Source organism: Lathamus discolor, chromosome 7, assembly GCF_037157495.1.
Source record: "Lathamus discolor isolate bLatDis1 chromosome 7, bLatDis1.hap1, whole genome shotgun sequence".
NCBI lineage: Eukaryota > Metazoa > Chordata > Aves > Psittaciformes > Psittacidae > Lathamus > Lathamus discolor.
Genome location: NC_088890.1, coordinates 1,504,156 through 1,532,085, shown reverse-complemented (window position 1 = coordinate 1,532,085; position 27,930 = coordinate 1,504,156). Strand labels below are relative to the sequence as shown.

Genomic DNA, 27,930 nt, shown 5'->3' with positions numbered 1-27,930 from the left:
TGCCCAAAGTTTGGCAGTGGGGAAGTGAGGACCTGAAACCCTGGGAATACGGCAGAGCAACACCCACGGTAAAGAAATACCCAGAAAACATGAATCCACCAGGTCCTGCATTCCACATCCATGCCTGGGGTACCCCAGCCTCAGCAGCCGCACTGGGTACCACTCACGCACCCACCCGGCTCTGCACCCACATCACTTTATCATGGGATAAGATGCTTTGGGGCGAACATCCCAAGCGGAGCCACCCCAGCCAGAGGGGAGGGAACTCCAAAGCCACAGCCCAAATGGGTGGATAGGATGGCCTGTCCATGGGGATCAGTAAGGAAGGAGCCAGGGAGGTGTCACGGCTGCTCCTCACCACACAGGGCTTTGGGTAAGAGGAAAGGGAAATAATTGAGGCGTGAGGCTTAATTCAAAGTGCTGAGACGACAAACTCCAATGCTCATGGAAAGGAGATCAGGGGTTCTTCCTATTTTTACATTTAAAGGGAAAGAGCAGCTCTGGGGCTATTTCAGCCTTAAGAGGGACATTCTGGATGCGAAAACCCAAACCCTTGTCAGTGAGAAACATCCAAGGCCAGGACTAAACGGGATGAAGTCCAAGGTTAGAAGCAGTTCTGGGTGCACTGCGGTACCTCCCAACAGCAAAACCGCTTACTTGCTGCAGCATTCAGAAGGATGAGCCCCGTTGAGGGATGGCAGATGGGAAAGAACGGGCAAAGGCAGGGATGCTTGGAAAACGAAACTCAGTGGCATTACCTGCACAATTTAAAGCCTGTGACCACCCCTCCATCCTCCGCTGCAAGAAGCAAGCCTGGAAATGTCTGCTTCCAGAAGATTATAACTAATCAATTAACAAAACCCCCCAGTTTATTAGCAAAGAATCCCATTTGCTTCGGCTTGCCTTTCCTTTTTGCTTCCTTACAACGCATGCGGAAAACCTTTCAGGTTGCTTTCCTCTTGGAGAGCAAAAAGAGACCAGAGCCAGGAGGCAGAAAAGGCTTTTTTCTGGTGGGATGATGGGGAACACCAGGCTTTGTCTCCCTTCGGTTTGCTGGAGATCTATTGGGTGTCTCAAACAATGTTTATAGGCACCACTCAAACCTTAATGAATGGCCTGCTGAATATTTAACCAAGATGTCCTTTCTTCAAAGCCTAACAAGTCACTGGAGTTTGACAAGCACTAAAACTAAACAAAAGACAAAGAGTTTTAAGCAGGCTTGACTTATTATCCCTTCCATTCACCCAGGATTTAGGAAAGCATCCCTAATTCCACAGAGTAATTAACCTCTTGTTTAGATCCCATTGAACTCCTGGAAACAAAAGTGTGCTTAAATGCCTTTCAGAGGAGAGGACAACCATCCCTCACTTGCTGGCTGGGTGTCATCCCGCCCTACTTCCCCACATCCCTAAAACCCTATCCTAAAGGATGAATGGCAATGGAAGAACGCAGCGGGTCGCGGGTGGGTGATGGCACGGGAGCACGAGGCGCTACCAAGCAGCCAGATGGACCGCAAAGAAAGACGTGGAGGAGACAAACATCACCCAAGTGTGAACGCGAATCCCCCACCGCAGAACGCAGCCTGGCTGAATGCCCTCGAACGTTAAAGCAGACCCTGAAAGCGAGACAGCTCCTCTCAAGCCAAAGCTGTCTTCTGCCGTCTGTGAAGCCACGTCTCCTGCCTGACACCGCGGCCCCATCAAGCTGCTGCCATCCGCTCCTGCGCCCACTCCTCCCATGCACCATCCATCCCGTTTGCTCCATGTTCAGGGCATCCCTGGTGATTTCCAGGTCAAATATACACCACTGCTAGGTCAATATGGGGACCACAGGGCAGGTAGGCACAGCTTAAGCTGCCCTTTCCCTTTGAAGAAGGGCTGCAGAGCCCATGCAGCTCATGACACCAGTGCTTGTGCCTCTCTGCTCTGCACCCAGCCAGGGTCCCCACTGGAATTTGGGACAAAGAGGCCACGTTTCTTCCACGCTCTGCATGAGAACAACGGCTCCTCCGGCCCATTTCCACCCACAGGCATGGACACGCTGCAGAACAGCGCTCAGATGACCGAGCAGGTACCTGATGTACCCAAGCCTTCTGCTGGCACACAGATGGCTCGGCTGACCCCCAAGAAACCTCTCACACGGCTGTGGTAGACACAGAGCAGCCAAGCTTGGGTACCAGCAACAACGAGATCTCAGGACCCCCACCACCATCATGGCTCTTGGCACACACATCCATCATGTTCCCCTTGAAGCACTAGCAGCGAGCCATACAGGCAATGGACAAAACCGGGTCTGGGAGCAGACCTGCATGATGGCAAGGACCACAATCCACACCAGGGACCAGCAGCCAAGCCAGCTCCACTGGGCAGCTCTCCATCTGCATGCTTTTCTTCCCTAAACACAGCAGCAAGAAGACAAACCTTTGCTTAAGCTGCCTCAATACTGGCTCATTGCAGCAGAGCCCTGCAGACACCACACTGGTCCTGCTGCTTGCACTTCGTGCTGCTGCCTGCATCCACCTCCAGACCAAACATGGACCAACAACAACATTTCCAGGCAGCAGCTCAGGACAAGGAGCATTTCTGCTCATCGCCCACTGTGTGCTGCCAAGAGCAAGCCCGGGCACTACAGCATCCCCCAGGCACCGCTGCCCAGGGCAGGATGCAGCGACTTGGGATGCTCCTCCTGCCCAAAGGCTCCGCATCCCTGGGAGCGCAAGAGGGAAGAGGGAGCCAGGGCTCATCTTTAACAGCCTCTAAATGTCACATGTGCCACCAAAGGACAGGGGAGCAGGGCTGGGTGCTGGTGTTAGGCTGCAAATGAGCTTTTGCTGCGTGAGTGATGGAAAACAAATTCTGAAAGGATTAAATGGGAAGGAGAAGGGAGGGCAGGGCTGATGCGGATGAGGGCAGGTCAGTGCAGAGCTAAGGGACACCGTGGGGCTCTTAAGACCCTGGGTGGGTTTGCTGGTGGCCTTGGGGCTCCCTGCATAGGATTGCTGTACAGAAGGGGCATACAACAGCTCAGCAAGGGGCCACCAAACAGCCTCTTGCTTAGGGATAAGGCAGACAGAGCTGCAGGGAGCAGGAGCAGAGGCGATGCACCACAGCTGCAGGGATGGGTGGGAGCCGGGAATGGCTGGGAGCTGCAGGAGGAGGGAAGTGCTCTGGGACGAGCAGCAACAGCAGCACGCAGGGCAGGGTGCGCACAGTGTGACACTGAGAAGGTGTTAGCTCAATCCTGCCTGTAAAGCGGAATGGGTTGGTGTCAGGGGAAGCAAGAGCAGGCAGGGAGAAGGGGAGGCAAGGCTCCGGCACGTCCTGGCCAGCTGGCTCCAGCCCAGGCAACTTTCTTCTGCTTCCCAAAGCCAATTTCCTTGGAAGTGCTCCTAAACCCTGGCAGCTCCCCCAAGGCAGCTCTGGCATTGATCCCATCCAGAATGACCCCAAGCAGCAGCCTCTACATGCACCTGGGGGAAGCGGAGAGGACCCCACTTCACACCCCATAAGCACCAGAAACCTCCCATTACCCACCCATGGGAGAGCAAACCCGCACACAACCACACAGGAAGGTCCTGGGGCAGGGCAGGGACAAGCAGCCCCCAAACAAAGCTCAAATCAGGTCCCATCCTGCACTCACCGAGGTGTTCTGGCACTGGATGCTGGTGCTGTTGAAGCGCAGGGCAGTGACGCGCGTGGTGCTGCCGGGGATGTGGAAGATGCACTCGTAGTTGCGCTGCCCGGACTGCGGCTGCGGCAGGTTCTTGGCTGTCAGCGTGATGGGTTTCACCACCCCAACGGGGATGTAGATCTGGGTGGAGGGCAGGATCTGCGGGCAGTCCTGTAAAGGGAACAAGGGGCTGATGATGAGAGGGGAGCACCACGCAGACCCCAGCACCCTGAGACCACCCCCCCCCCCCCGCCTGGCAAGCTCAACAACAGGCTGTGAAACAGCACCCTGAGTAAATCCTTATGTACACCCAACCCCAAACCATCTCACGGCTGCTCTGACCAAAGCCCTGAAGACAGGAAGGGTGAGCACAGAGGGAAAGGAGGGTGGGGTTGTGGGGTGTTTTTAACAGCTTGGGTTGATCCAGGTGGGAGATGGGGAGAGGATTCAGCTGTGGGACCTGGACACATGTGGGCAGAATGACTGGTAATGAGATGGGCTGTAAGGCCATTATTGCAGTCAGTAGGTTTCAGAGTTAACACCTGCTGCGCTGTGCACTGTGAGGCTTTCTCAGGCCTCTTGCTTCCCTTACAGCCTCCATCTCCCTTCTCAAGTGGACAGAAAAGCCTTTTGCCCCTTTGATGCAGCAATGCGGCTCTGCAGTGTTGCAGAGAGCCTGCTCTGCAGCGGATGCTGCTGCTGCTGCTTCTGCCTGTGGCCAGCTCAAAGCAGCATCACCCCGGCTTGCAGGCTGCCCAGGGGACAATGCTGGTGAGGAGAAGGGGAGCAAGGCAAGGGCAAGGAGCTCAGCATCACCCCACCAGCTCTGATGCTCCCAAGGGAAGCAGCATCCCTTAACAGCCATGGGCTCCCTGCTGCTCCAGTGAACCCGGTGCGCAAAGCACAGGGGAGCAGGAGAGCACAAATAAATGAGCTCAGGCAACAGCAGAGCCCCACAGCCCCGGTGGGTGCCACCAGTAACAAGAGCCTGATGCGATCCCAGGCTGGCTCTGCCGAGCAGGATGCAAGGCATGCACCTATGGCAGTGTCTCTGGGAAGAAATACCAGCCTGGGGGGAAAAACTGTGTGCTGCAGGGAGCTGCTGTGAGAATAGAATCAGCAGCAGCAAGCAGGCACCCCACTGCTCTTCAAAGGGTGGCAATGGGGCTGCAAGTGCAGCTCTTGCCACAAGGCTACTGGTAGCCACACACGGCCAATGCTGCCTGGCTGCCTCCTACCACTCACAGCGAGCCAGTCTGGACCCCAAGCAGCACTGGGCTGTGTAGCAGCTATAGGATTAATCCAGCTTTCAAACGATGCAGAGAAACGAGACAGAAATTGCCTCGTTCAGCAAATATTGACCAAAAAACTCAACTCGTTTTACAGAACCACAGCCTGGTTTGTGTTGGAAGGGACCTTAAAGCTCCTCCAGCCCCAACCCCTTCCACTGGAGCAGCTTGCTCCAAGCCCCTATGTCCAACCTGGCCTTGAGCACTGCCAGGGATGGGGCAGCCACAGCTGGGGGGAGGCAGGGATGCGGGCAGGGATGCTGGCAGCAGGGCTCATTTTGCTGACTCACAGCTTGAAGGAGCCCCCCCAGTATCTCTCATGCTCCGCATCTGCCAGCAGAGAGGACTCATCCAGCAGCAATGTCGCCCTGTGACCAGGCAGGAAGCACCTGGTGCTGGTGGGCGCCGGGTGCCCGGGCACTGGGACAATTCACTTCCTCTACCCCAGCACTTGCATCCCTTGGGAATGCTCTGACAGCCCGCAGAACTCTGCATCCTGCCAAAAGCAGCCTCCCCCAGCACGGCCGCAGCTCCCAGGAGCCATGAAGGGATGGGACAGGCAGAAAAGCAGCATCCGGACACACAGACACATTCCCCAACATGGCACAACTCGGATTTTCTCCATTAAAACTGACTTTCTGGCTGGATGAGACCATGACAAAGGCGTCCAGGTTTGCCTGGGGAGGTTGAAAGCTTTACAGCCATGCTGCAAACGCTGTGGTTTGGGTGTTTTTGGCAGCTCCCAGCTCCAGCTGCAAGGCTGGGCCATCCGCAGTGATGGGGATAAAGGAATCTGGGGCTGGTTCCTTCACAAAGTCCTCAGCCATTCCCACTGGTGGGGGTATTCACAGAATCCCAGCCTGGTTTGGGTTGGAAGGGACTTTAAAGCTCATCCAGTTCCAATCCCTACTACGGGCAGAGACCCCTTCCACTGGAGCAGCTTGCTCCAAGCCCCTGTGTCCAACCTGGCCGATGAAGAACAAACACACTGAACCAGCTTAGACTGAACGAACACACTTGGTCCCCAACACACTTGGTCCCCCTCTGCAGCAACACTGCATCAGCAAGGACTGTCACAGGAGAGCAGCTTTTTGCAGTGGGATGCTCCAGCATCCATCCCTGATCACCCCAGGCCACAGCTGGACACCCCAAGTAGGGAAAAGCCAATGACAACCCGTGCTTCTTCATCATCCCTTCCAAAGCCCCGCACCATGGAGCAAGCCAAGGGCAGGGTGATCTCCGGAGCTCAGGCTTCAAAGCCACAGCAGTCATCGGGCAGGGACATCCTTCCTGCTGCCTGCATTCCCAGGCACATTTACATGAGCGCTGGCTCCTACCCACGCCTCGTTCCTGCCCTGCCACCCCCGGAAATCCAGGTGAACATTCCCGGCATTCCCAAGACAGTGCCATTGGTCACTCTTTGTGTTTTCCTATGAAATAGTCACTTTCCCAGCCAGGAAACCGTGGTGAACCACCTGTGGGAACCAGCGGAGACACTGAGTGCTGCTCTCAGTGCCCAGTGCCCACCACGCTCCAGCCAACACACACAGACCAAACCCTCCTTAAAATAACCTTCCCAGTCACACTTCCTCCCACAGAGAGGATGGGGACGGGCATCTACCATTAACGTGGCCGGTGGCACCAAGTCCCTGACCCACCACGCCACCCTGCTGGGGACCAGGATGGATGGGGATGGATGGGACGTCTCATCCCAGCCCAGGCACGCAGCCCACAGCAGCTGCTCCGAGGCTGTCTCAGCATCCCCTGCAGGAAGAGCTGAAGCCACACCAATGTGCAAACAGGCTCCAAAACCTCAACCCAGGCACGGCTCCAGGTCCCAGTGCGGCCTGGAGGTCTGCTGGGGGACACCCTGCCATGCTGGGAAGTGACATGGGTTCCTAAGAGGCTGGTTGAGGGAAGAGCAGCAAGTGTCCCATAGACAACACCCCTGGGGGTACGGCCCAATGCTTTTGGGCTCGCCTGGTGGAGCCCAGCAGCTCCCCATGTCCTCAGCGAGGGGAACGGGCAGAGCAGAGCCGCCGGGATGCAGTGGTCTGGACACCACGTGTTTGGAGAAGCAGCGCCAGGGCTGGCTGGAAGCGCAGCCTCAAGAGCAGGCTGCGGGGTGCCGGGAACAGGCTGATCCCCCGCTAGGTTTCTGCAGGGCAAGACCAGGAGAAAACAGCTCCTTCTGATCGCTCGTGTGACTGAATCCTCCCGGCTCGGTGGGTACCCCATGTCCAGGCAAGGTCAACCCATCCCAAAGGAGCAGGGAAGCCAGGCAGGGCTCATTCACACATGCAAACTGGAAACACAAGTTCTACCAGAGCCCTCTTCCAGGACAGGAATGGAGGAAAAACTCCTTCCCAAAACCTTCCCTTCAGGATGCAAACGAGCACTTAGTGCAGAGCCAATGGTTGCTCACCAGACCTCCAGACCCAACCCAAGGACCAGTGATGCCACCAACAGGCTGGGGACACTGGGACCCCCATAGGCACCCTGTCAGTGCCAAGTTTCCTACTGGATGGCATGGATGTGTGCAGGATGAACTTCCTCACAGGAATGTGCATTTGAGATGAAGAAGGTTTGAGGTGTAGCAGAGCAGTTTGGTTTACAGATTTCAACCTTCCCCTCTCTGGAAACAAGTTGTTCTGCAGTGACAGCTCAAGCTTGCTCCCTTCAGAAGCATCAAAGGAAAATGCTTTGGTGCCTCTGCCTTTGGTTTTCCTTTCATTCAACCTCAAGTGCTCTGGGCTGTGCCTGGCTCCCCAAGCAGCCTCTCTGCAGCCACACAGCCTCTTCCCACCGGCACACTGTCCCATCCCATCCTCACTGCTTCCCAGGCAGTCCCAGCACCCCAGGCAAGGCGGTGGGAAAGGTTTCCAAAGAGGTTTTTCCTCTTCCAACCCCATCACCATAGGGGAAAGGAGCCGCAACAGGACCAGGGAGCCAACCCACGTCACCTTACCTCGGAGAGCTTGACACGTCCCTCCAGGAAGGAGCAGTCGGCAGCGTTGTGGGTGCAGATGTGGCGGTACTTACACCAGTGGCAGGGGAAGGAGCCGTTCACACAGGACAGGCATCTGCAGGGAGACAAGTGGGCAGCGTTAGGGGAACACTGCTGGGGATGCTCCAGCAGGACAGCATCCATCGGCGATCCCATATCTCTGGTTGGGAAAGACCCCTCGTCCATGGAGCGAGGTGCCAGCAGGCTGGGAGGGGAGATGCCTGCACACACCCTGGACCCCCAGGCTTTGCCCATAGCAGAGTGAAGGGATATGATCTTCCTGGCACCGCAGCTCCACTCCCTATTCCGCTTGGCACACCGACCCTGTCCACCCGGCTCCCAGCCGAGGCTGAGCCCCAGACTGTGGGAGCTTTACCTGGGCTTGCTGAAAGGTGATTTAAGCAAGAGAACAAGCAGCAGAACAAGGGCTCTGCACTGCAGGGGAACAGAGGAGGAAAGGGCCAGATTAATGCACACTCACGGAGGGGAAAAGGTTGGGCAAGATGAACAATTCGGGACCATAGCGCCTTTGAGCTGCTCACAATAGGTTGTGTGTGACCCCTTCCCTCCCTCGGCCCTCTGCAGCCACGCCTGCGTGTCTGTGTGTGCAACTTCCACCCCATCCCTCCAGCCCCAGACATTTCTGTTTCTCTCCCCATCCTCCTCTCCAGACTCTTTGTGTGGTGGGATCGTGTGTGCCCTCCTCTCCCTGCCTCTCCTTGGGATGCACTTGGGTACCGGCGATGCACCTGGGTACCAGGGATGCGCTTGGGTACCGGGCATGCACTTGGGTACCGGGGATGTGCTTGGGTCCACAGGAATGCACTTGGGTACCAGGGATGCTGCGAGCTCTGTGCTCTGCACCCCTCTTACCAAAGAAACCAGCCCCAGGGACCTTGATGCCTCTCCCCCATTCAGGAGAGGACATAAAGAATCCCCTCCTTGTGCAACCACTCACACAAGTGGCCTGTACCTTTGCTTCCCAAAAGCCCCGACTCCCAGCACCATGAGGCATCCCTGCCTGCAAGCACTGCGGATCCCATGGACGCCCAAGCTCTCAGGGTACTCAGCCCTGTGTGGCTGAGCCCTCCCCTGCTGTGGTGCCCCATGGCAGCAGTGAGGTCCTGCATTAACGCAGTGGAGCTTCATGGGGCAGGTCTGCACCAAGCATGGCCCGTGCAGCCCAAGCCGCCCTCCCAAGGAGGAGATGGAAGAGCTCCTGAGGCAGAAGCTGGAGGGCAAGAAAAAGCCTCAGCCTGGCTTTAAAAAGAAATAAAGAGGAAATAAAAGAGCATCAGCCCCATTTTTCTCCCTAGAAGCTCATACCTGCTCCCACTGATCCGAGAGTGAGCAGGATGGGGCCCAAAGCAATTACATTTAAACAAAGGGAGGATCTTCCCCTGAACACAGCTCTGGCAGGAGGCAGGCAGCCCTGCCTCATCCTGCTCCTAAAGCACAGCTATCACACTGCCTCTACCCCCTGGGAAACAACAGGGAGAACAGAGCATCACCAACAGGGAATACACAGCATCACCAACTGGGAATATAGCATCACCAACTGGGATAATACAGCATCACTGACCAGGAATATACAGCATCATCGACCAGGAACACACAGCATCACTGACCGGGATAACACAGCATCACCGACCAGATAACAGCATCACCGACCGGGAATACACAGCGTCACCATGCAAGGAGGCAGAAGGAAAACCTTCCTGGAGAGGGGCATCCTCGGGGGGCACACCAAAGCCCTTGTCCTCCAGCAGACATGTCCCTTTGGGTACCACAGGGACCCACAGGGTACAGGCAGCACAGGGTGCCAGTGCACGCTTCGCAGGGCCACTGCTCCCTGCCTGCCCTGGGGTTCCACACACCATTCCATATACAGCAAGAGCTCCCCGAATCCACGCACACACACTAAGGAAATATTTAATTAAGCTGCTTGCAAAGGGGGCTGGAAGTCATTTCCATGTTTCGCTCACATTTTCGCTTCCAAATGAACAGCCCTTTTAGCTTTACCCACAAATATGCTAATTGAGATGCTCCTTATGCAAATATATGCAATTTTATTTCAGCTGCAGAGATTCAACTTAAAAGCAGAGCCACAGCCTCCTATCTCTGCCTGCTTTGATGGAGGGAGGCACAGAGGGTGCGGGGGACACAGACAAAGCAAACGGATGGCTCCTGCCCTATGATAAGGGCTCAAGCAGCAACCAGTGGGCAGGTAAATCCGGGATGTGAAGGCAGCAGGGCTGGGAAAGCATGGGTTAATCCTCATGGAAGTAGAGCTCCTACAGAGAGGTCAGGCCAGAGAGGAGCGTGCTCTAAGCCAGGGCATAACCACCAACCCTGCCATCCACCGGGCACTCTGCATGGGAGAGATCATCCAGACACCGCGTCCTGTGCAAAAAGACCCCCCCCCCAGTCCCCTTCATCATCTCCCAAGCACCTCAAAGCAGTTGGGTGAAGCACCCAGCACAGCCCTGCCCCGGGCACCCTGGTCTGAAAGCCAAAATCCTGGCTATGTGGGACCCTGCTCACCTCAGGGTCTCCTTTGCCATTTAACACTGCAGTTCCCAGCTTATCTCCTGATCTCCACTTCCTAAAGGACCTAAAGCATCTCAGGTTATCCTCCATAATGTATGCTCCCCGCCTCCTCCTTCAGCCCTCCCCCGGTTCCAACTGAATTGAGCCATTCCTGAAGCCCCGTCCTCGGAGATGGTTTTCACACTCTCCCTTCTGCCGAGGTTCTCCATCTGCCATAAGGACATCAAACACCTCCGTGAGAGCACTCACCACCGCGCATCTCACTCCGCAGCATCCCTGCTGCGTTTAGAGCCTGTCGGGGTCAGCACTCCCCAGCTGGCCACGGACTCTGTGAAGTGGTGACCAAGCCATTGCCCGGGTGCTGGCTAACGCAGTGAAACCCCCGTCTCCGGCCTTCCCCAGCACGTCCATTTGACCACCCAGCTCCTGCGCGGCTGCCGGAACCCCAGGGCAGGAGCTGGGGCTGCAGACCCCACGCAGGTCAGCGCGGCCGGCGCTGTATTCCCGGTGTGTCCGTGTGTCTGTTCCCGGCTCAGGAGCAGGCTGCTCGGCAGCGCGATGCCATCTGTGCCGTCTCTCTCCTTCCCACGGTCAGGCATCGCTTCTTCCCTCATCGCTTCTTGCCTAAGAGGCTTTCATCACTCTGATGATTAGAGGGGGGTTCTCCTTCACGTCTTGGAGCTCCCCCCCACTGCCTCCCCCAAGCATGCCGGGAGTGCAGGGAGCCAGAGAGGCAGGAACCCCGCAATGGGGCTGCAGCAAACACAGACCCACAGCTTGTGCCCCATCTGCCTCCTCCTCAGCCCCGCAGGCGGCCAGGTACATGCCCAGTGTGGGAAAGGGGGAAGGGATCACCCCACCGCCCACCTCCTTTTGCTTCCTGATGCTATTGAATCATAGCATGGGTTGAAGGGACCTTAAAGCTCATCCAGCTCCAACCCCTGCCACGGGCAGGGACCCCTTCCACTGGAGCAGCTTGCTCCAAGCCCCTGTGTCCAACCTGGCCTTGAGCACTGCCAGGGATGGGGCAGCCACAGCTTCGCCGGGCATCCTGCTCCCCTCCAGGGATGGGGATAACTGAACGGCATCAAGAGCAGAGATGGGGAGATCCCCAGAGAAGGGAGAATATAAAGAAACTGAAACAGGGGAAGTTTAGACTGGATATAAGGAGGAAATTCTTTCCTGGGAGGGTGGTGAGGCACTGGAATGGGTTGCCCAGGGAGGTTGTGAGCGCTCCATCCCTGGCAGTGTTCAAGGCCAGGTTGGACAGAGCCTTGGGTGCCATGGTTTAGCGCGAGGTGTCCCTGCCAATGGCAGGGGTGTTGGAACTGGATGATCTTGAGGTCCTTTCCAACCCAAACCATTCTGTGATTCTATGGAAACAGCATCTGCACACACACAGACAGCACAGCACAGCACACACAGCACATCCTGCCTGGAAACCCCGACTGCTCCACAGCCCTCCTCCTGCCAGGAGGATCCATCCTTAGCAAACACTCTGCTCCAGCACAGCCGGCATCTGGAGCAGCAGCTGTCAAGGGTGAGGGGCTGAGCTGCAGCGCTCTGGGCTTTACATCCGCATCTCTGCCCCAGGGAAAGGGGGAAAACCTGAGGAGCAGCAGGAACAGACGGCCAGTGCCCCCAAAGCCCGACAACAGACCTCCAGCCCAGACCCAAACCCTGGAGAAGCACGGGCAGGAGATAAGCTCTTGCCTCCCTCCATCCCTGTCTTTCTGCCCTTCCTTTCACACCACCCCTGTGCTTCTCCATCCCTGCTGGGTTTTGCCAAGAGCCTTTAACACAAAGGGTAAGGGTTGGACACAGAGACCTCATCCAGGGCATCCACCACCATCCTGCCTGGAGGATGCAGAATCAGGACCCAGGTTTTAAACCCCTTCAGCTGCCTCCCCTCACTGAATACACCCCCAGGCTGGACCAACCCTCCTCACCCACAGCAAATGTGACATAAACCAGGTTATCCCGAGTGGTCTGTGGGGCCATCCTATGGGATTTTCCACCTGCCCCGGCGCAGGCACACACAGGGATCTGTTGCCACCTCGCAGCTCAGCTGTGCGAACCCAGATACACTCAACTGCTTGCAGCCATCTGTCCGTGCCTCCAAAAGAACACATATGTAAGCATCTGGAAACAAGCAGCACGGGGCCAGGGGAGAACCAACCATAGTGGGTATGGGCGGCCAGGAAGGCTTCAGACAGAAGCCCAGTGACACAAGGGCTGCACCATCCCATGGATGCCAATGGTTGCCTTGGCCACCAGACCAGCTCCACTGCTCCCAGCCCCCGGGACATGCATGTAAATCCCATTTAATTAATGGAGGCTTATAGGGAAAGCCTGAGCTGTGGTCAGGGCAACAGCAGAGTCACATCTCTCCAGCCAGGAGGAGATAGAGCTTCTTGGCATGTCTGCCCCTTGTTCCAGCACCCTGGAGCTGATGGGACCTGGGTGTCACAAGCATCACTGCAGCAAGGACAAGCACAAGGCTGGCAGCCCACAGACCCTGCCCAGAGAAGTACCCCAGTGACGCTGGTCTGTGACGGGGACATTCCCATGATGAGCACTATAAAGCCCTGCAGTAACGGAATGGACAGCAACAGGGCTCTTGGCCTGGACCATCACAAGCCAAACACACAGGCAGCACAACCTCCTCCATACCCGCCCTTCTCTTTAGGAGAAGGGATTAGACACAGCAAGAAGAGTTTTGCAAGGTGGTGAGAAACGAGAGAGCCCGGTTCCATCAGCCCCACAGCTTGCAGAAGGGCTTTGGCAGCGTGTTCTGCTGATGCCTTTCCATCAGATGGAAAGCATCTTTCAGCATCAGATGTCTGCTGAAAACAAGGGTCAGACTCTCCCCAGTGCACACAGAGGAGCTGAGCTGGCTTCCCTGGAGCTACTCTGGCTGACACCAGCAAAGAGCTCCTTAGAACCCTCCCATCTCCCCACAACCACCTGAAAACTCCCCCAAACACTTCATCCTCAGCTGAGACATGATTCAGTGCGCAGGGCTCTGCCTCCCAGCCTGAGCAAAGCCACCCGAACACAGAAAGAGAACGTAACGCACAGTGATCAAAGCTCTCCACAGGAAAACATCGGCCTCGTGGAAAAGCAGTGTTCCCAATCCAGAATTCATCAGGCTAACGTATAGATTTTCCTGCACAAAACACAAAACCTGGATCTGAAAGGCTATTAACTCCAAAGAGATCCATTAAAGAAGCCTGTCTGCAAATGGTATTTCGAAGTATTGCATCATCCGAGGTACTGTCATGCTTTCTGGCTCTGGCCCGACTGCAGGTCACCCAGTTAAGGCTGCCTCCAAACCCTAAAATTCTTGACATAAAGGAAATAATAGTTCTGTTCACCAGCCTAGAACATAGACTTTTCTATCAGCTCCAACGCAAGCCCATAAATATTAATGCATCCATAATTAGCCTTTTTAAATAATGCATCCAAAATTAAACATCAACGCAGTAATAAATCAGTCAGGGCTCTTTGTTGTAGCTTTGTCTGGGGGGGGGGGGGGGATGTTGGGTTTTATTTCCCCTCCTGTGCCAGGCACATCAAATAAAATGTCAATTCCCTGACCACCTCTTCCCGCTGGACCCCCGCTCGGAAGGGATCTGATGCCATTGGTACTTGAAAGTCTTCTTCCTTTGATTTGGAGAGCTAAAGTCACGTCTGCATTTGGATTCGCAAGGTAATGACATGCAGCCAGCCCGCGCCAACGCTGAGCTCATCCTATTGCAACCACACCGTGCGACGGGAGACAAAGCTCAACCTGGGAGTCAAGGTGAGGGAGAAAGTCAAGTTGGCAAACTCTCTCCTCCCTCGCCACCACAGCATTCCCGAGAGCCAGGATCCGCTCCCATGCGATGCACGCGGCTGGCTCACCCCCCCTTGCAGCTCACCTGCTTTTCCCTAATCCAAGTAGAGCAGCAACTTGATGCAGAGCCCCCCCCTACCCTGCCCAAGCCAGGCTAGCCACGCTGCAAAGAGCCATCCAAAAGAGATCACTCTGCATTTGCTTATCTATAATTACTGATCAGCTGGAGCACCACCATCCAGGGGAGGGCTCTGGCAGGGTAATGAAATCACTCGCGTTCTTAAGCTCCAAATTCTTTGCCCAAACACACCCCAGCATCTCCTGCGACGTTCCCATAGTGGAGCCGTCTCCCCGCTGCTCAGACACACCATCCACGGCTCCCCATGAGGAGCTCGCGGTTAGAGGCGTTAGACACCCTGCTTAGACAGCACATCAATAATCCACACCTCCTCTGTTTTATCATCACCTGCACATCTCAAACTGCCTCAAATCCCATACGCAGAGAGGATTTCATGGCAGCCTGACAAGAAAGCAAATCCACAATTACTTCCAGTTAGGAAATTCTTGGGTAAACGCCCCAGGACATGCAGCATGTTCCATCCCATGTTGCTGTAACTTTCCAGCTCGCTTTCCAGCAAGCCTGGGAAGCAGGTACCACAGCAGGAAAACACAGGCTTCTCCTTTTGCATCGCCAAGTCATTCCTATTAACTGTTTCCAGGAATAACAAGATGCTCGGCGTTTTTGGTCACATGGATTCCTGCACTCTGCAATGCAGTAAACTCGCCTCCTCTTCCAAAGCTTTGCCAAACCCAAAGCCCTGTTGTTTAAGTGAGGTTCTGCCCTGATGCTACCTGTTCCCACACACCCAACCCAACCACGGGTGCGCTGCTCACCGCCCCAGCTTACAAGGGTAAAAGGAGGAGGTTTCTCCCTGCAAACACCACTGCGCTCGACTGCCCTTTCCCTCTTGCGACATCAGCACCCACAAAGCTGAGATTGAGCTCTCCAGTTCTCACCCTGCCCCACCAGCCCCTTCCCAGAGCATCCTCACAAAGCCCAGGCCACTTACGACTGATGGACGCTGCAGTTGTAGAAGACAAAATCCACGGAGGCAAACTTCTTCCCTGTCTCCTTTGACTTCAGGTAGAGCTTCACCACCCGCTTGTCCCCTAGGAGACATCCAGGCAGAAAAGGCATCAGAAAGGACACAGTGCTTAGTCCAGCATTCAGTCAGACCAAGGCTTGAAATGGGCTGGAGGGAGCTGGGCATCACCACTCAAGTTAATAAAATGCCCCAGATCTGGCAATTAAAGAGTGTTCACCCATCCCAACAGGCCAACAGAGGCCAAGGACAACTCTGAGCTCCTTATGGAATAGAGGCAGGTGCCTTGGGTTGTACTTAGGTATTGAAGGGGAGCTTAACAGTTCTGGAGTCAGCAGAATGTCCTGAAGTCCATGGTCACCTACAGCACATCTGCCTGGGCACGGACTATAGGTGGGAATGAGGCCAGGGTGCCCAGGAATGGTGCACAGACCACTACAGTGCCAGCAAATAGCTCTGCCCGTGGCTTGGAGGAGACCAAGGACCAGTCCCCCATGAGCAGCGATGTCCTTCTCCTCCTACACCCCAAGAACCCAACTCAGGTCCTGCCTGGGGATCACTGTCACAGGACCATCCTCCTGCACATCTGCCTATGGGGCCACAAGTGGGACAAGGTTTGTCTGTCTCTGTCTTCCCACCCCGGGGCACAAGCTCACCGCGGCCTCTGGTGATGGGGATGACGTCCTTGGCAGAGGGAGAGCTGCAGTAGATCTTCCCATCTTCAATGCGGCTCTCGGACTCGGTGAAGTCCTCAAAGGAACAGTTGACTCCTGCCGAGAGATCTGGGACATTCCAGGCCTGCAGGACCAGCTGGGGAGGAGAGACAAGAGCATCGACATGGAAAACCAGCACAGAAGACTCCTCTGTGTGTCTGCTATGGGTAAATCCAGCCAACAGAACGGGGTGCAACCCCTCATCTGCCACTCACGCTTTGGCAAGTGAGCCCCATCCATGGGCCTCCCCACTCGAGCAAGGAGCTCGGATTTAAATGGGTTAAGAGGCGGAATGACTCGCAGCCTCCATCCTCTGCCCTTGCCATACCACAAACCATTATGTCTCACCTCTGTGCAGAGAGCAAGCACAGTGTCAGGACTAAAGAGTGTTTCACGGAAAGGCATCCACTCCGGCAGAGCCAAGGAGGGGAGGAATCCACCTCTTCCTTCACAAAGTCATTCCCAGGGTCAGCAGTTCTCACTTTACAAAACGCTTGCCTTATTTCTCATTTGAATTTTTCACAGCTTCCAGCCATTAGTTCTTGTTATGCCTTTCCTTGATAGATTAAAAAGCCCTTTAGTCCCTGATATTTGCTCCTTGTAAAGGCACTTATACTCTGTAATCAAGTCACCTCTTAATCTTCTTTTTGATAAGCTAAGCAGATTGAGCTCTGGAAGTCTCTCACTGCAAGGCATTTTCTCCAGCCTTCAACTCATTTACATGATGTTTACGGGAGGATTTCAGCCTCTCCCTTGAAAAGCTGGATTCCAGCCCCCGTACAGCAGCCCTGTACGGACCACACTGGACCCCACGCAGCATCCTGCCACCGGGCAGGGGGAAAACCACCTGAGAGGTGAACACAGCACTCGAATCCCAGCTTCACCCATGGAGCATCGGAAGCCCCATAGTGAGGGCTCAGCCCTGGTGCCATGTCCCAGTACACTGGGTGGATGCCTGTCTTCTCCTTCTGATTTAGACTTGGCAATGTCAATTCCCTGCCAAACCAGCCCCATGCAAACTCAATGGCTCCCAAAGGAATCTCACCCCATAGCATCCCCATCAGCCCCAGCAGGTCCCATCACAGCCATCTCGCATTCATCTCCACATTAACAACACACATTAGCCCCTGCAGAAGCACTTCCTAAACCGTTTCCATCCAGTGACAATTCCCCTCTGACGAGGACTTTTGGAGATCTGTCACGGAGCCAGGTTTTAATCCACTTAACACGTGCTTTATCAATATTGTATAATGCTAATTTTTAATCAGAACGTTGTGTTGTACCAAGCCAAATGCCTTGTACAAGCCTAAAGACATCACATCCCCTGCAGTCCTCCTCCTAATTCAAGTCATAATTCCATCAAAGAACAAGACGTGGTTTGGTTGACATAAAACCACATCGACTGGCATTAATTACGTCTCCATCCTTAAATCTTTATCACTTGCATCCTATACCTGCTTCCAAACCTGATGTCAAACTAAGCAGCCTCTGACCCTTTGGTCCTTTCTGTACCCGGGCAAAACAAGGAGCACCTTTTCTCAACATCCACTTATTCATCACAGAGTCGTTATTCCAAGGATCCGCAGGCCACAGAACTCCTCGGCCAACTCTTTCAGGAATGCTGAGTGCCAGATATCCAGACAAGGCAGTCTGCAAAACTTTATTGCTCGTAGACGCTGTCTCATGTTCTCTTCCCGGTGCTAATGGCCTGGAAAACTACTTTGGGGAAGTCCATCATCTTTTTCTGTCTGCCCTGAAAGAGCAGCGAGTTGTGCATCAAAGTCTCATCCCAAAATATCCACTGCAGGCCAGAGTCGGAGACAGGCTATTGAGCTAGACGGATGGCTGGCCTGCGAACAGCATCTCTTGATGGTAGTGTTTGGCTTATGGGGAGATATTTATTGCTCCGCTACGTCTTTTCTGACTAATCATCAACTGGTTTATTGTCTCCATCAATAGGCCAGCCCTCAGCAATGCCCTGCGCTTTGCTACCTTGCATTTGTCTCTCTTCCCCTTTCTCCTTAGTTGACATAAACTCCTCAGCTATTTCCAATTGCTGCCCCGCCTCCATCGTCTGCAGAGGGTCAGGAGCGGCTGCTGCGGCTCCACGGAGCAGAGGTGACTTACCGGGACCTCGGACATGGTGACAGAGATGTTCTTGGGCTGGACGGAGAGCTGGACGCACTGCTGCAGGTCGGAGGCGAAGCGCTGCGGCTCGTCCGCCCGCTCGCACCGGTCCTTACGTGAGCATCTGGAAGGGATGGAAACCAAACCGGTGAGGAGAAGAGACCCCGGGGCCCTGCACGGCCAAATTCCAGGAGGGATGTCCCCAGGGGGAGCAGTGATGGGGACACGCATGCTTTGCCAATGGACCCAAGGACCGCCCTGGGGTACTTACATGTTGTGGAGGACGCACCAGCCGCAGTGGGGGTCCCGCGAGCCCAGGCACAGCTCACAGCTCTCGTACTGCTCACAGCTCTCCACCGGCACCCGCGTCACCTGTGGGAAACCAGGACACCCAACTCACTTTAAGCTTCCTGTTATTCATAGACTCATGGAATGGTTTGGGTTGGAAGGAACCTTAGAGCTCAGCCAGGGCCACGGGTAGGGACCCCTTCCACTGGAGCAGCTTGCTCCAAGCCCCTGTGTCCAACCTGGCCTTGAGCACTGCCAGGGATGGGGCAGCCACAGCTTCGCCGGGCATCCTGCTCCCCTCCAGGGATGGGGATAAATGAACGGCATCAAGAGCAGAGATGGGGAGATCCCCGGAGAAGGGAGAATACAAAGAAACTGAAACAGGGGAAGTTTAGATTGGATCTAAGGAGGAAGTTCTTTACTGTGAGGGTGGTGAGGCACTGGAATGGGTTGCCCAGGGAAGCTGTGAATGCACTTGGACATATTATCCTTTTGGGAGAGAAACCCAGGAGATGCCCTCCAAATAGAGCTGCAGTTAAAACCATAGCATCCCAGCCTGATTTGTGTTGGAAGGGACCTTAAAGCTCACCCAGCTCCAACCCCCATCACGGGCAGGGACCCCTTCCACTGGAGCAGGGTGCTCCAAGCCCCTGTGTCCAACCTGGCCTTGAGCACTGCCAGGGATGGGGCAGCCACAGCTTCTCTGGGCACCCTGTGCCAGCGCCTCAGCACCCTCACAGGGAAGAATGTGGCCCCTTCAGGCACTGGAGCTGCTCTCAGGTCTCCCCTTCAGGAGCCTTCTCTTCTCCAGGCTGACCCAGCCCAGCTCTCCCAGCCTGGCTCCAGAGCAGAGCTGCTCCAGCCCTCACAGCATCCCTGCAGCCACCTCAGGACTCGCTCCAACAGCTCCGCATCCCTCTCGTGCTGTTGCCCCAGAGACGGATGCAGGACTCCAGGCTGACCCCACAGCCGTCACCAGCTGCTCTGCCAGGCCTGGCAGCACATCTGCAGTCACAGCTCCACCCCAGGGATGCTTCTACAGCCCAACCCAGCCCCTTCCACCAGTGCTGTATCATTGCATGGCTGCAGGCGCAGGCTGTGTGTGCTCCCAGTGCGGCCGGCACCCTGGCTCTGAAGGGGTTACCAGCCCTTTATTAATTGCTCCTCCACATTTGATTAAAATCCCCTCATTCTCCAAGCCCTTCGAGCTCTGTTACAACTGTTCATTTAATTACTTTCCACCAGCACTCTGATAACACCAAGTGTAGCAGGGAGGAGAGCGGGTTTTATTAAGGAGAGGGGAGGAGAAGAGGGGGACCGGGGAGGGGGTGCAGGAGCTGCCTGCTGTGCTCCTGCCTCAGTTTCCCCATTGCTCCAGCAAGGCAGAACTCACTCATTTCATTACAATTTGCAATCTTTGCTACTGAAGGCTAAGCCCAAGGTGCTTCCCTCCTCCCAGCCCCAACATGGGCTCAGAGTGATGCCTGCAGGGCAGGGATAAGGCTGGCCAATCTGTACCCTTCAGTTTGCATGTCAGTGAAGGTACCTGAAGTTCCCATCTCTTAGTCTATACTTTGCTTCAGGTGGTGGCAATGGGGGCAGCAGCGGGTCCCCCCCCAAGGCAGAAGCCACACAGGCATGTTCTGCGCTGGCTCTTGGTGGACATCCCCAGTCCAGGTTAGCATAAAAGCACCTCCTCCCCACCGGCTATCCACATCTCCAACATCTCCCCTGCAGATGGGAGGCTTTGCTGAGCCAGGTCTGCGACAGACACACAGAGAGGGACAGACACACAGACAGGGACAGACAGCCCAGGGACAAACACACAACCCAGGGACAGACACACAGCCAGGGACAGATAGACAAGGACAGACACACAGACAGGGACAGACACACAGCCCAGGGACAGACAGACAAGGACAGACACACAGACAGGGACAGACACACAGCAAGGGACAGACAGACAGGGGCAGACACACAGACAGGGACAGACACACGGCCCAGGGCAGCCGTGCCCAGCCACAGCCTGTGCCCCACCTGGAACGCTGCAGGTTTCCTGCAGCAGAGCAGAGGCAGGCCCTGGGAGGAGGGGGAAAGGGCCCTGCTGTCCCATAGGGCTGTCTAGACAAACACACAGCATCCTCCCCCCGCGCAAGCCCCCGGGCTGGCAGCCAGGATCCTGTTATGCTCCAAGCTCTGCTGTGGCCCCACTCACACACACACCTCTGCGGGGCGGAGGAGAGGAGATGCTGCGGGATACAGGCACCACACCACAGCCACCCTGCATCACCCCACTGGCTGCATCCCCAGCGAGCCGGATCCATCACTGTGGCACGAGCCTGCTTCACCCGCTTTAGTGCAGCCCCTGGATGGATGAATGGCAGCAGCAAGCTCTTGCACAGGTTGGGGATCACACAAACCACTCACAAAGCCAACTACAACTTCCTATTGTGAGCCAGAAGCACGCTGCCAGGACGGCAGCACCGGACCCGGATCAGGTCTGTACCTCTGGCTGGTTTAGCACGAGCAGAGACAGGGATCAAGGTGTGCACGGGAACACCAGCCCCATGTCCCCTCAGCCCCAAGGTGCAAAAGCAGCCACCTCAGAGGAGAAGAAGCCATTTGGAGGCAGGAGCTGCTGCTAACCTGCAAAAACCCTGCTCGGGAGGGGATGAACAGAGCAGGGAGGTTTATGGCCAGCCCATCACAGCAAGGAAGGGTCAAGAAGCCACCAGTCCCCATGGGCATTTCAAGCAGCTGCTGCTAACAATCGATGCCTTGGGCAGTGCTTTTGCAGAGAGGAGCTGCACGTGGTCCCCAGGCAGCCTCATCCCAGGGAGCAAAGGGCAGACCCCACCAGGGAGATGCCCAAAGGGCTTCCCATCACCAGGGCTGCAGGCTGGGGCTGCCAGGCAGGACAGCAAAGGGGCTGCGTCCCCTCCCCTTACCTGCTTCTCGGTCATGGCATAGATGTGCTGGCGGTCGGGGCTCAGCACCAAGTCCCGCAGGATGGAGCTGCCCTCGTGGGCCACGACGTTCTCGTATTGCAGCGCTTGGTGCTTCCTCTCGGCTGTCAGGTCCACCAGGATCTGTGGGGAGAGCAAGGGAGCGTGAGTACATCCCACATGCACATGGGGAATGTGTCCTCTTAGAGATGCCATCCCTCCGCCCCACGCCATGGCCACTGCATTATGGCAAAGTAGTGCCAAATGGCCTGGTGCACCATGTTTAGGTGATGGCATTCGCCTCTCCACAGAGGGAAGCCACATCCCTGGTCCTCACACTGCATCCCCTTAACACGCTGCCCCCACTTCCCCACTGCTGCTCAGCCCCGAAGCCCCTCCAACTCACAGCATGGCACAGACAAGCCCCCAGCTTGCAGCAGAGCAGCAAACCCACCCTGCCACAGTGGTACCAAAAGCAGTTTGCACATCACACCATGCCAAGCCCTCCCGGGCAGGATGCTGCGGCGCACACCGGGCTCGCATCCCCCCATCCATCAGAGGAAATGCTTGGACAAGTGACTGGGAAGTCAACAGGGTCTTAAGGAAGCTGAAGGTCAACAGAGGTTCAGAAAGTGCCTTTGTTCCCTGAGCAGGAACGTGGGGAAGGCTTTAATCCCCTTCCAGCTCGCAATTACCTTAAAGCTCTTCCTAAGTGCACCAGTTTCTGGCTGTACCGGCAATAACCACATCAGGAGGCACCACGGGGACCCCCATCAAGCAGGGAATAAACTCAGCCATAACCTTATGACCGCCTGCATGAGCCTGCTAATGCCATCACTTGTGATACTCCTCAATTCAGGCTGTCCCCAACATGGAGCAGCCTCAAGAGAGACAGTGCCAAGAAATGGCTGAGCGGGTCTCATCTGCTCCCATAGGATGCCAAGCACCCCCTCAGAATCCATCCCACAGCCCTGCCCTGATCGTCGCACCCGCTCCCATGGCCATCCCCAAGCTCCTCATGGCATCCCGGCCACCTCGTCCCCCTCCTGCAATAAATCCCTGCTGGCATTTACATAGCTCCCAATCAGGAGGAACGGGGGGGCCGGGAAAGCAGGATCCCGGTGTGCAGCTGATTAGCATGGAAATGTATGCGGCTCACAAACAAACCGGGGCCGGTTTAATTAGAGCGGCGCCTTTGATTCAGCGCCAGCCTCCACCGGGCCCCAGCCCCGGATTATTTTTAGGCAGTTTTACAAAACAAATGTATTTAATTAAGAAAAAGACCCCTGAGCATCCAGAGCGCGACGCGGCCTGAGCAGCACCGAGCCAAGGGCTGCCCTGCTCCCTCTGACCAGCCTTGCATGGACAGCATCGCTCCCAGGAGCACACAGCACAGCTAAAACCACCCTGGATGTCCAGGATTGAAGAGTCATTGCCATGACCCAAACTGGTCCTGGTCTCTGCCTGCCTTCTCAGCATCCCTTGCTGGACCCATACGCAGATTCTGCTCCCCATCACCTACACATTGGGTACCACTGTGTGTTGGGGCGTCAAGAGCCCATCCTAAATCACAAATCAAATCATAGACTGGTTTGGGTTGGAAGGGACCTTAAAGCTCATCCAGTTCCAGCTCCTGCCACGGGCAGGGACCCCTTCCACTGGAGCAGCTTGCTCCAAGCCCCTGTGTCCAACCCGGCCTTGAGCACTGCCAGGGATGGGGCAGCCACAGCTTCTCTGGGCACCCTGTGCCAGCGCCTCAGCACCCTCCCAGGGAAGAGCTTCTGCCTAAGAGCTCATCTCGGTCTCCCCTCGGGCAGGTTCAAGCCATTCCCCTTGGCCTGTCCCTACAGGCCCTTGTCCCAAGCCCCTCTCCAGGTTCCCTGCAGCCCCTTTAGGCACTGGAGCTGCTCTCAGGTCTCCCCTTCAGGAGCCTTCTCTTCTCCAGGCTGACTCAGCCCAGCTCTCCCAGCCTGGCTCCAGAGCAGAGCTGCTCCATCTCCATGGCCTCCTCTGGACACATCCTGCCCTTTTACCTGGGGGGTGTCTTTCCATCCAGGTCCAGGACCACATTTGCTCCTACTCCCTACACCAAAGGGCACCAAGCCCTTTTGGTACAGACCCACAAGCCCTGCAGTACCGGTTGCTCATTGGTACCCAGCATCACCCCAGAACCCTTCCTCCCTCACAGGTTGCTCCCCTCCTGCCTCTCAGCATCTCCCCTGTGAAATCCCACCGGAGCCAGCCTCCAGAGCAGGGTACCAGGAACATCCCCTCACTATTCACCGTGACAAACGCACCTTTCCAACCCTTTTATGGGCCGCAGTGGCGGCGCAGCAGAATCGATACCGCTTTCCCCTGGTTCTAAAATAGATCTATAGCTGGCTGTGGCGCTGGCACTCAGTTTTAACTAGCGGGGTAATTTCCCCATTACATTATTGCACTGCGCAGTGCTGGGAAAGGGAAAGAGACATTAAAAAACCCCAACAGACGCAAAGCGCTTCCAGTTAATTTGAGGCTCCAGGAAGAACCTAAATATACTCCTGGGTAAGCAAACAGGGCTGGAGCCCAGGCTGGCACACGTCAGGGTGTGCTGGTGGGGGGCACGGGGCCACCCCAGGCATGCCAGCGTGGAAATCCATCTCTTTAGCACTCCTCCTCCCGCTGAGGATGCTCCGTGGGTGGGTTGGGGATTCGGGAAGTGACATTTGGAAGCCCTGGCAACCGAGTTGTTCTCTGGCTGGCCCAAAGGTTAGCTTGTGGTAGGCAAACCCATCCTGCTGCTCCTCCCCAGCGTGAGGAGTCCACCAGCAGACAGACCCAACGTCACCCCGCATCTCTGCTCCATGCAGGCTGAGATGGGAACCCCAGCATCAAGGCCTTTCCAGCGGGATTAGCCCAATGGGAACCTATCCATCCCAGCTGGGATGGGCTGTCTGGACCATAACGTAGCAAAGCAGTGCATGGGATACACAAAGTGCCTCCCATCCTTTACAGACACTGGGGGGGAACCATTTCCCTCCCCTCTCCCTGAATCCATGGGGTAGCTGGGGCAGGGAAAGGGGGAGAGGATGCGGTTTAATCAGAGCAGCCCCCCTCAGAATCATGCTCCTTCCTGCCCACCCTCCGCCCGCCTTCCCACCCGGGGGAGAAGACATTTACCAGAAATAAATAAATAACCAGACCTATTAACCTTTCTCCTCATCCTGATGCTGATATAATTACCCAATACTAATAATTACTCACACTAATTTCTCGCTCAGGATTCCTGCCCTCGCTCTTGCTGCTTTGGGCTGGCTTCAGGCAGCGGCTCAGTGATGGTAAAGGGCTGGCAGCAGCCCCGAGGGGAGGCTGGATCCCAATGGAGGAGACCAAAGACAAGAAGGCAAAGGCTGCTCTGCCAGGCACCCATGTGCTCATCCTCCCATGCAAGCAATGAGCTCGCCTCATGGGGCGAGCATCCAGCATCACTTCAGTGTGGAGAGGGAAGAGTTTAAGACCTGGTCCCTCTGAGCAGGATGGTGGAGGCAGAGCAAGGCCAAGAGATGCTCCTCACCATGGGGAACCCCAGCAAAGGAACAGTGAGGGAAAGGACATCATGCAATGCTTTAACCAGGGGCCCCCGGTGTAATGAGTGACCATGCACAGCACATCCGGGCTGGGCAGAGGCAAAGTCCTCCTCCAGAAGGTCTAGAGAGGATTCCTGGGAATGGCATGGTCCTGGCTGGAGAAGGGAGCTGCCATCCCACACATCAATGCAGTGGTGCAGGCCAGATGACAGCACCGGCCAGTCCTGCTGTGGCCTCAAGCCTGATGCTCCCTTCAAAGCTCAGTCCTCCTTTAACAAACCATGATGCTGGAGCACTCAGAAGCTTCTACAGGACCCAAACCCATCAGAGAACTGCCCCGAGGAGCTGGGACCTGAAACTCACAGGAAAGACAAGGAGAAGGGAAAACACCGGGACTGCAGAGACAACATCAGAGGAGACACGGCTCCTTCCATCGCAGCACACTTGCTCCCCACGGCAAGATGCTCTCCAGGCTTGCCCAGGTGAGGAGGCATCTCCCCACTACCATACCCACTGCTCACAGGACCACCAAGGCGAAACCTCCCCACATCCCATAGCCACCAGCAACAGGCACAAGGCAAAGAGGAGCATTTTCCCCTTGGGAAGACAGGCGATGAGAGGGACAAAGGCAGCAGCCGCGACCCAGCGCTGGCAGCAGAGGACAGCAGCCAAGGATGGGGCTTTACAGCTCAGCGCGGTCCAGGGATGCCATGCGGAGAGGGAGGAAGCGCAGCCGGAGCGGGAAGGCAGCTGCATGCATGCCATGGCTGTGTCTGGATTTAACACATGTGCTGGGTTATGGCATGGTCCAGGGGTGCTGGATGGGGCCACCGGCTCCCTGCAGGACCCACAACACATGCAGAGGGTCCCCAAGAGCCTCCATCTCACCCCAGGGGACACCCCCCAAGAGATGGCTCTCCCACCGCATCCCTGCATCCCCACACCTCCAGGCTCTCAAACCCCATCCCGGGTCCCAAGGTCCCCGGGCAGGAGAAGTGCTCAGCCAGGCTTTGTGCTCTTATCTCTCCAGGCTGTGATTAATTCGCAGCGGCTGGCAGCAGCTACAAGAGGAGGGCGCTTCTGCCCGCCTGCCACACTTCAAAGGCAGGGACTTATCTGCCTGGAACACACTCGCAGCCTTTTCACGGGGACCCTTTCCAGCTTCACGGGCAAGGCAAAAGAAAGGCTTATTTATGGGAGCGCATTTCAAAGCCTCTCCCCTTCCCTCTCCACGCTCGCTGGGGGAAGCAGAGTGCCCCTTGCTCCAGGGATGTCCATTAGGGACAGACTGAGCAGAGCGGGACAAGAGATGCTGGTCCCTGCCCCACCTTCACCTGTGTCCTGGTCCCCTCCTGCCCCATCCTCTTGCTCCGCTTTGCCATGGGCAGAGCTCAGCACAAGAACCAAAACCTGCCCCTCCCCATGCCCCTGGTGCTCACCAGCTCAGGACCATCACAGCCCCAGGCTCCTGCATCCAAGCCGGTGTGTGAGCATCCCCCCTCCATGGGAGCGGGGCGATGCTAACACCCAGCATTCCGCTTGGATTTTTGGCCTTGTCAGCCCAAAAGGGCACAGGACAGAGTAAAGAAAACCAGGAGAGAAGCAGATCCCAGCAGAGCTGACCCCACGGGGCAGTCTCCTGCAGGCAATACAAGACCCATACAGCCCAGTGGAGGTGACAGCCGCTGGTTGGTGTCACACAGCACCCACCAACAAGCCTATAACTGGACAGGGAGCATCCTGTGCCCAGCCAGGGGTCTGGCCGGGGATAGAGACCCCCTTGGGATGCCAGCCATGACCTGGGCTCACCCGAAGCAGCAGGCGCAATGGGGATGGGGCCATCAGCTGCCCCTCCACATGTCACCACAGCTGCTGCAGCCCCTCTCTGGTTTCCAAAGGAGGACGAGGGGTTTAAACGAGGTTCCAGGATCAGCTGCTCCGAGACGGACACACACGGGTTGTGCATCCTCCATACCAGGGAGGTGCAGGGGCTGATGGTGAAATGTGGGGCCGGAGCAGCTGTGGGGCCATGGCATCATCTGTCCTAGGGACACGGGGTGATGAAGGCATTCAGAGAATCCCAGGCTCGTTTGGGTTGAAGGGACCTTAAAGCTCCTCCAGCTCCAACCCCTGCCACAGGCAGGGACCCCTTCCACTGGAGCAGCTTGCTCCGAGCCCCTGTGTCCAACCTGGCCTTGAGCACTGCCAGGGATGGGGCAGCCACAGCTTCTCTGGACACCCTGTTTTGCTCAGGCATGAATCAAACCACCACCAGTAGAACCCTCGCCGTGATTTACCTGGGCTCACCATAGGATGCTCTGTGCCAGGGGCAGGACCCATGCACCCACCCACAGGGGTACCGGTGGCAGGGCACAGGCATTTGGGGCTGTACCTCCAAGGTCTCGCACCCAGCACCGGGGACAGGCGGCCCCACAGAAACATCCCAGCTATGCGGGACAGGCAGCAGCCGGCACCCGGCTGCCTTCCCTGCATCCCACCAGCTGCCTGCACTGGAATGCACTGGCCGGGGCCAGGAGCACACACAGGCTCCCTGTGGAATGGGCAGCTGCTGGATGCTCCAAGCCGGCACATTGGGAATGGGGCGAGGTGAGCTGCCCAATGCCAGTCAGCAAGACCATTCGCTTTGTAAAGATCATAAAACCCCAGCATGGTTTGGGTTGGAAGGGACCTTAAAGCTCATCCAGTGCCACGGGCAGGGACCCCTTCCACTGGAGCAGCTTGCTCCAAGCCCCTGTGTCCAACCTGGCCTTGAGCACTGCCAGGGATGGGGCAGCCACAGCTTCTCTGGGCACCCTGTGCCAGCGCCTCAGCACC

At 56.3% G+C, this 27,930-nt stretch overlaps 1 protein-coding gene across 5 annotated transcripts in view; it reads right to left on the bottom strand.

Annotated features, from left to right (window-relative positions):
• The window catches only part of PLXNA1 (plexin A1), a 106,592-nt gene that overhangs the window by 38,955 nt on the left and 39,707 nt on the right, over positions 1-27,930 (bottom strand). For all 5 annotated transcript variants that reach the window (XM_065687772.1, XM_065687771.1, XM_065687775.1 and 2 more), the window contains 7 exons: positions 21,533-21,673; positions 18,568-18,668; positions 18,297-18,420; positions 16,113-16,266; positions 15,424-15,523; positions 7,927-8,041; positions 3,640-3,840 (listed from right to left, as the gene is read on the bottom strand). In XM_065687772.1, the coding sequence (XP_065543844.1) occupies positions 3,640-3,840; positions 7,927-8,041; positions 15,424-15,523; positions 16,113-16,266; positions 18,297-18,420; positions 18,568-18,668; positions 21,533-21,673 (936 nt within the window). The remainder of the gene's footprint in view (positions 1-3,639; positions 3,841-7,926; positions 8,042-15,423; positions 15,524-16,112; positions 16,267-18,296; positions 18,421-18,567; positions 18,669-21,532; positions 21,674-27,930) is intronic.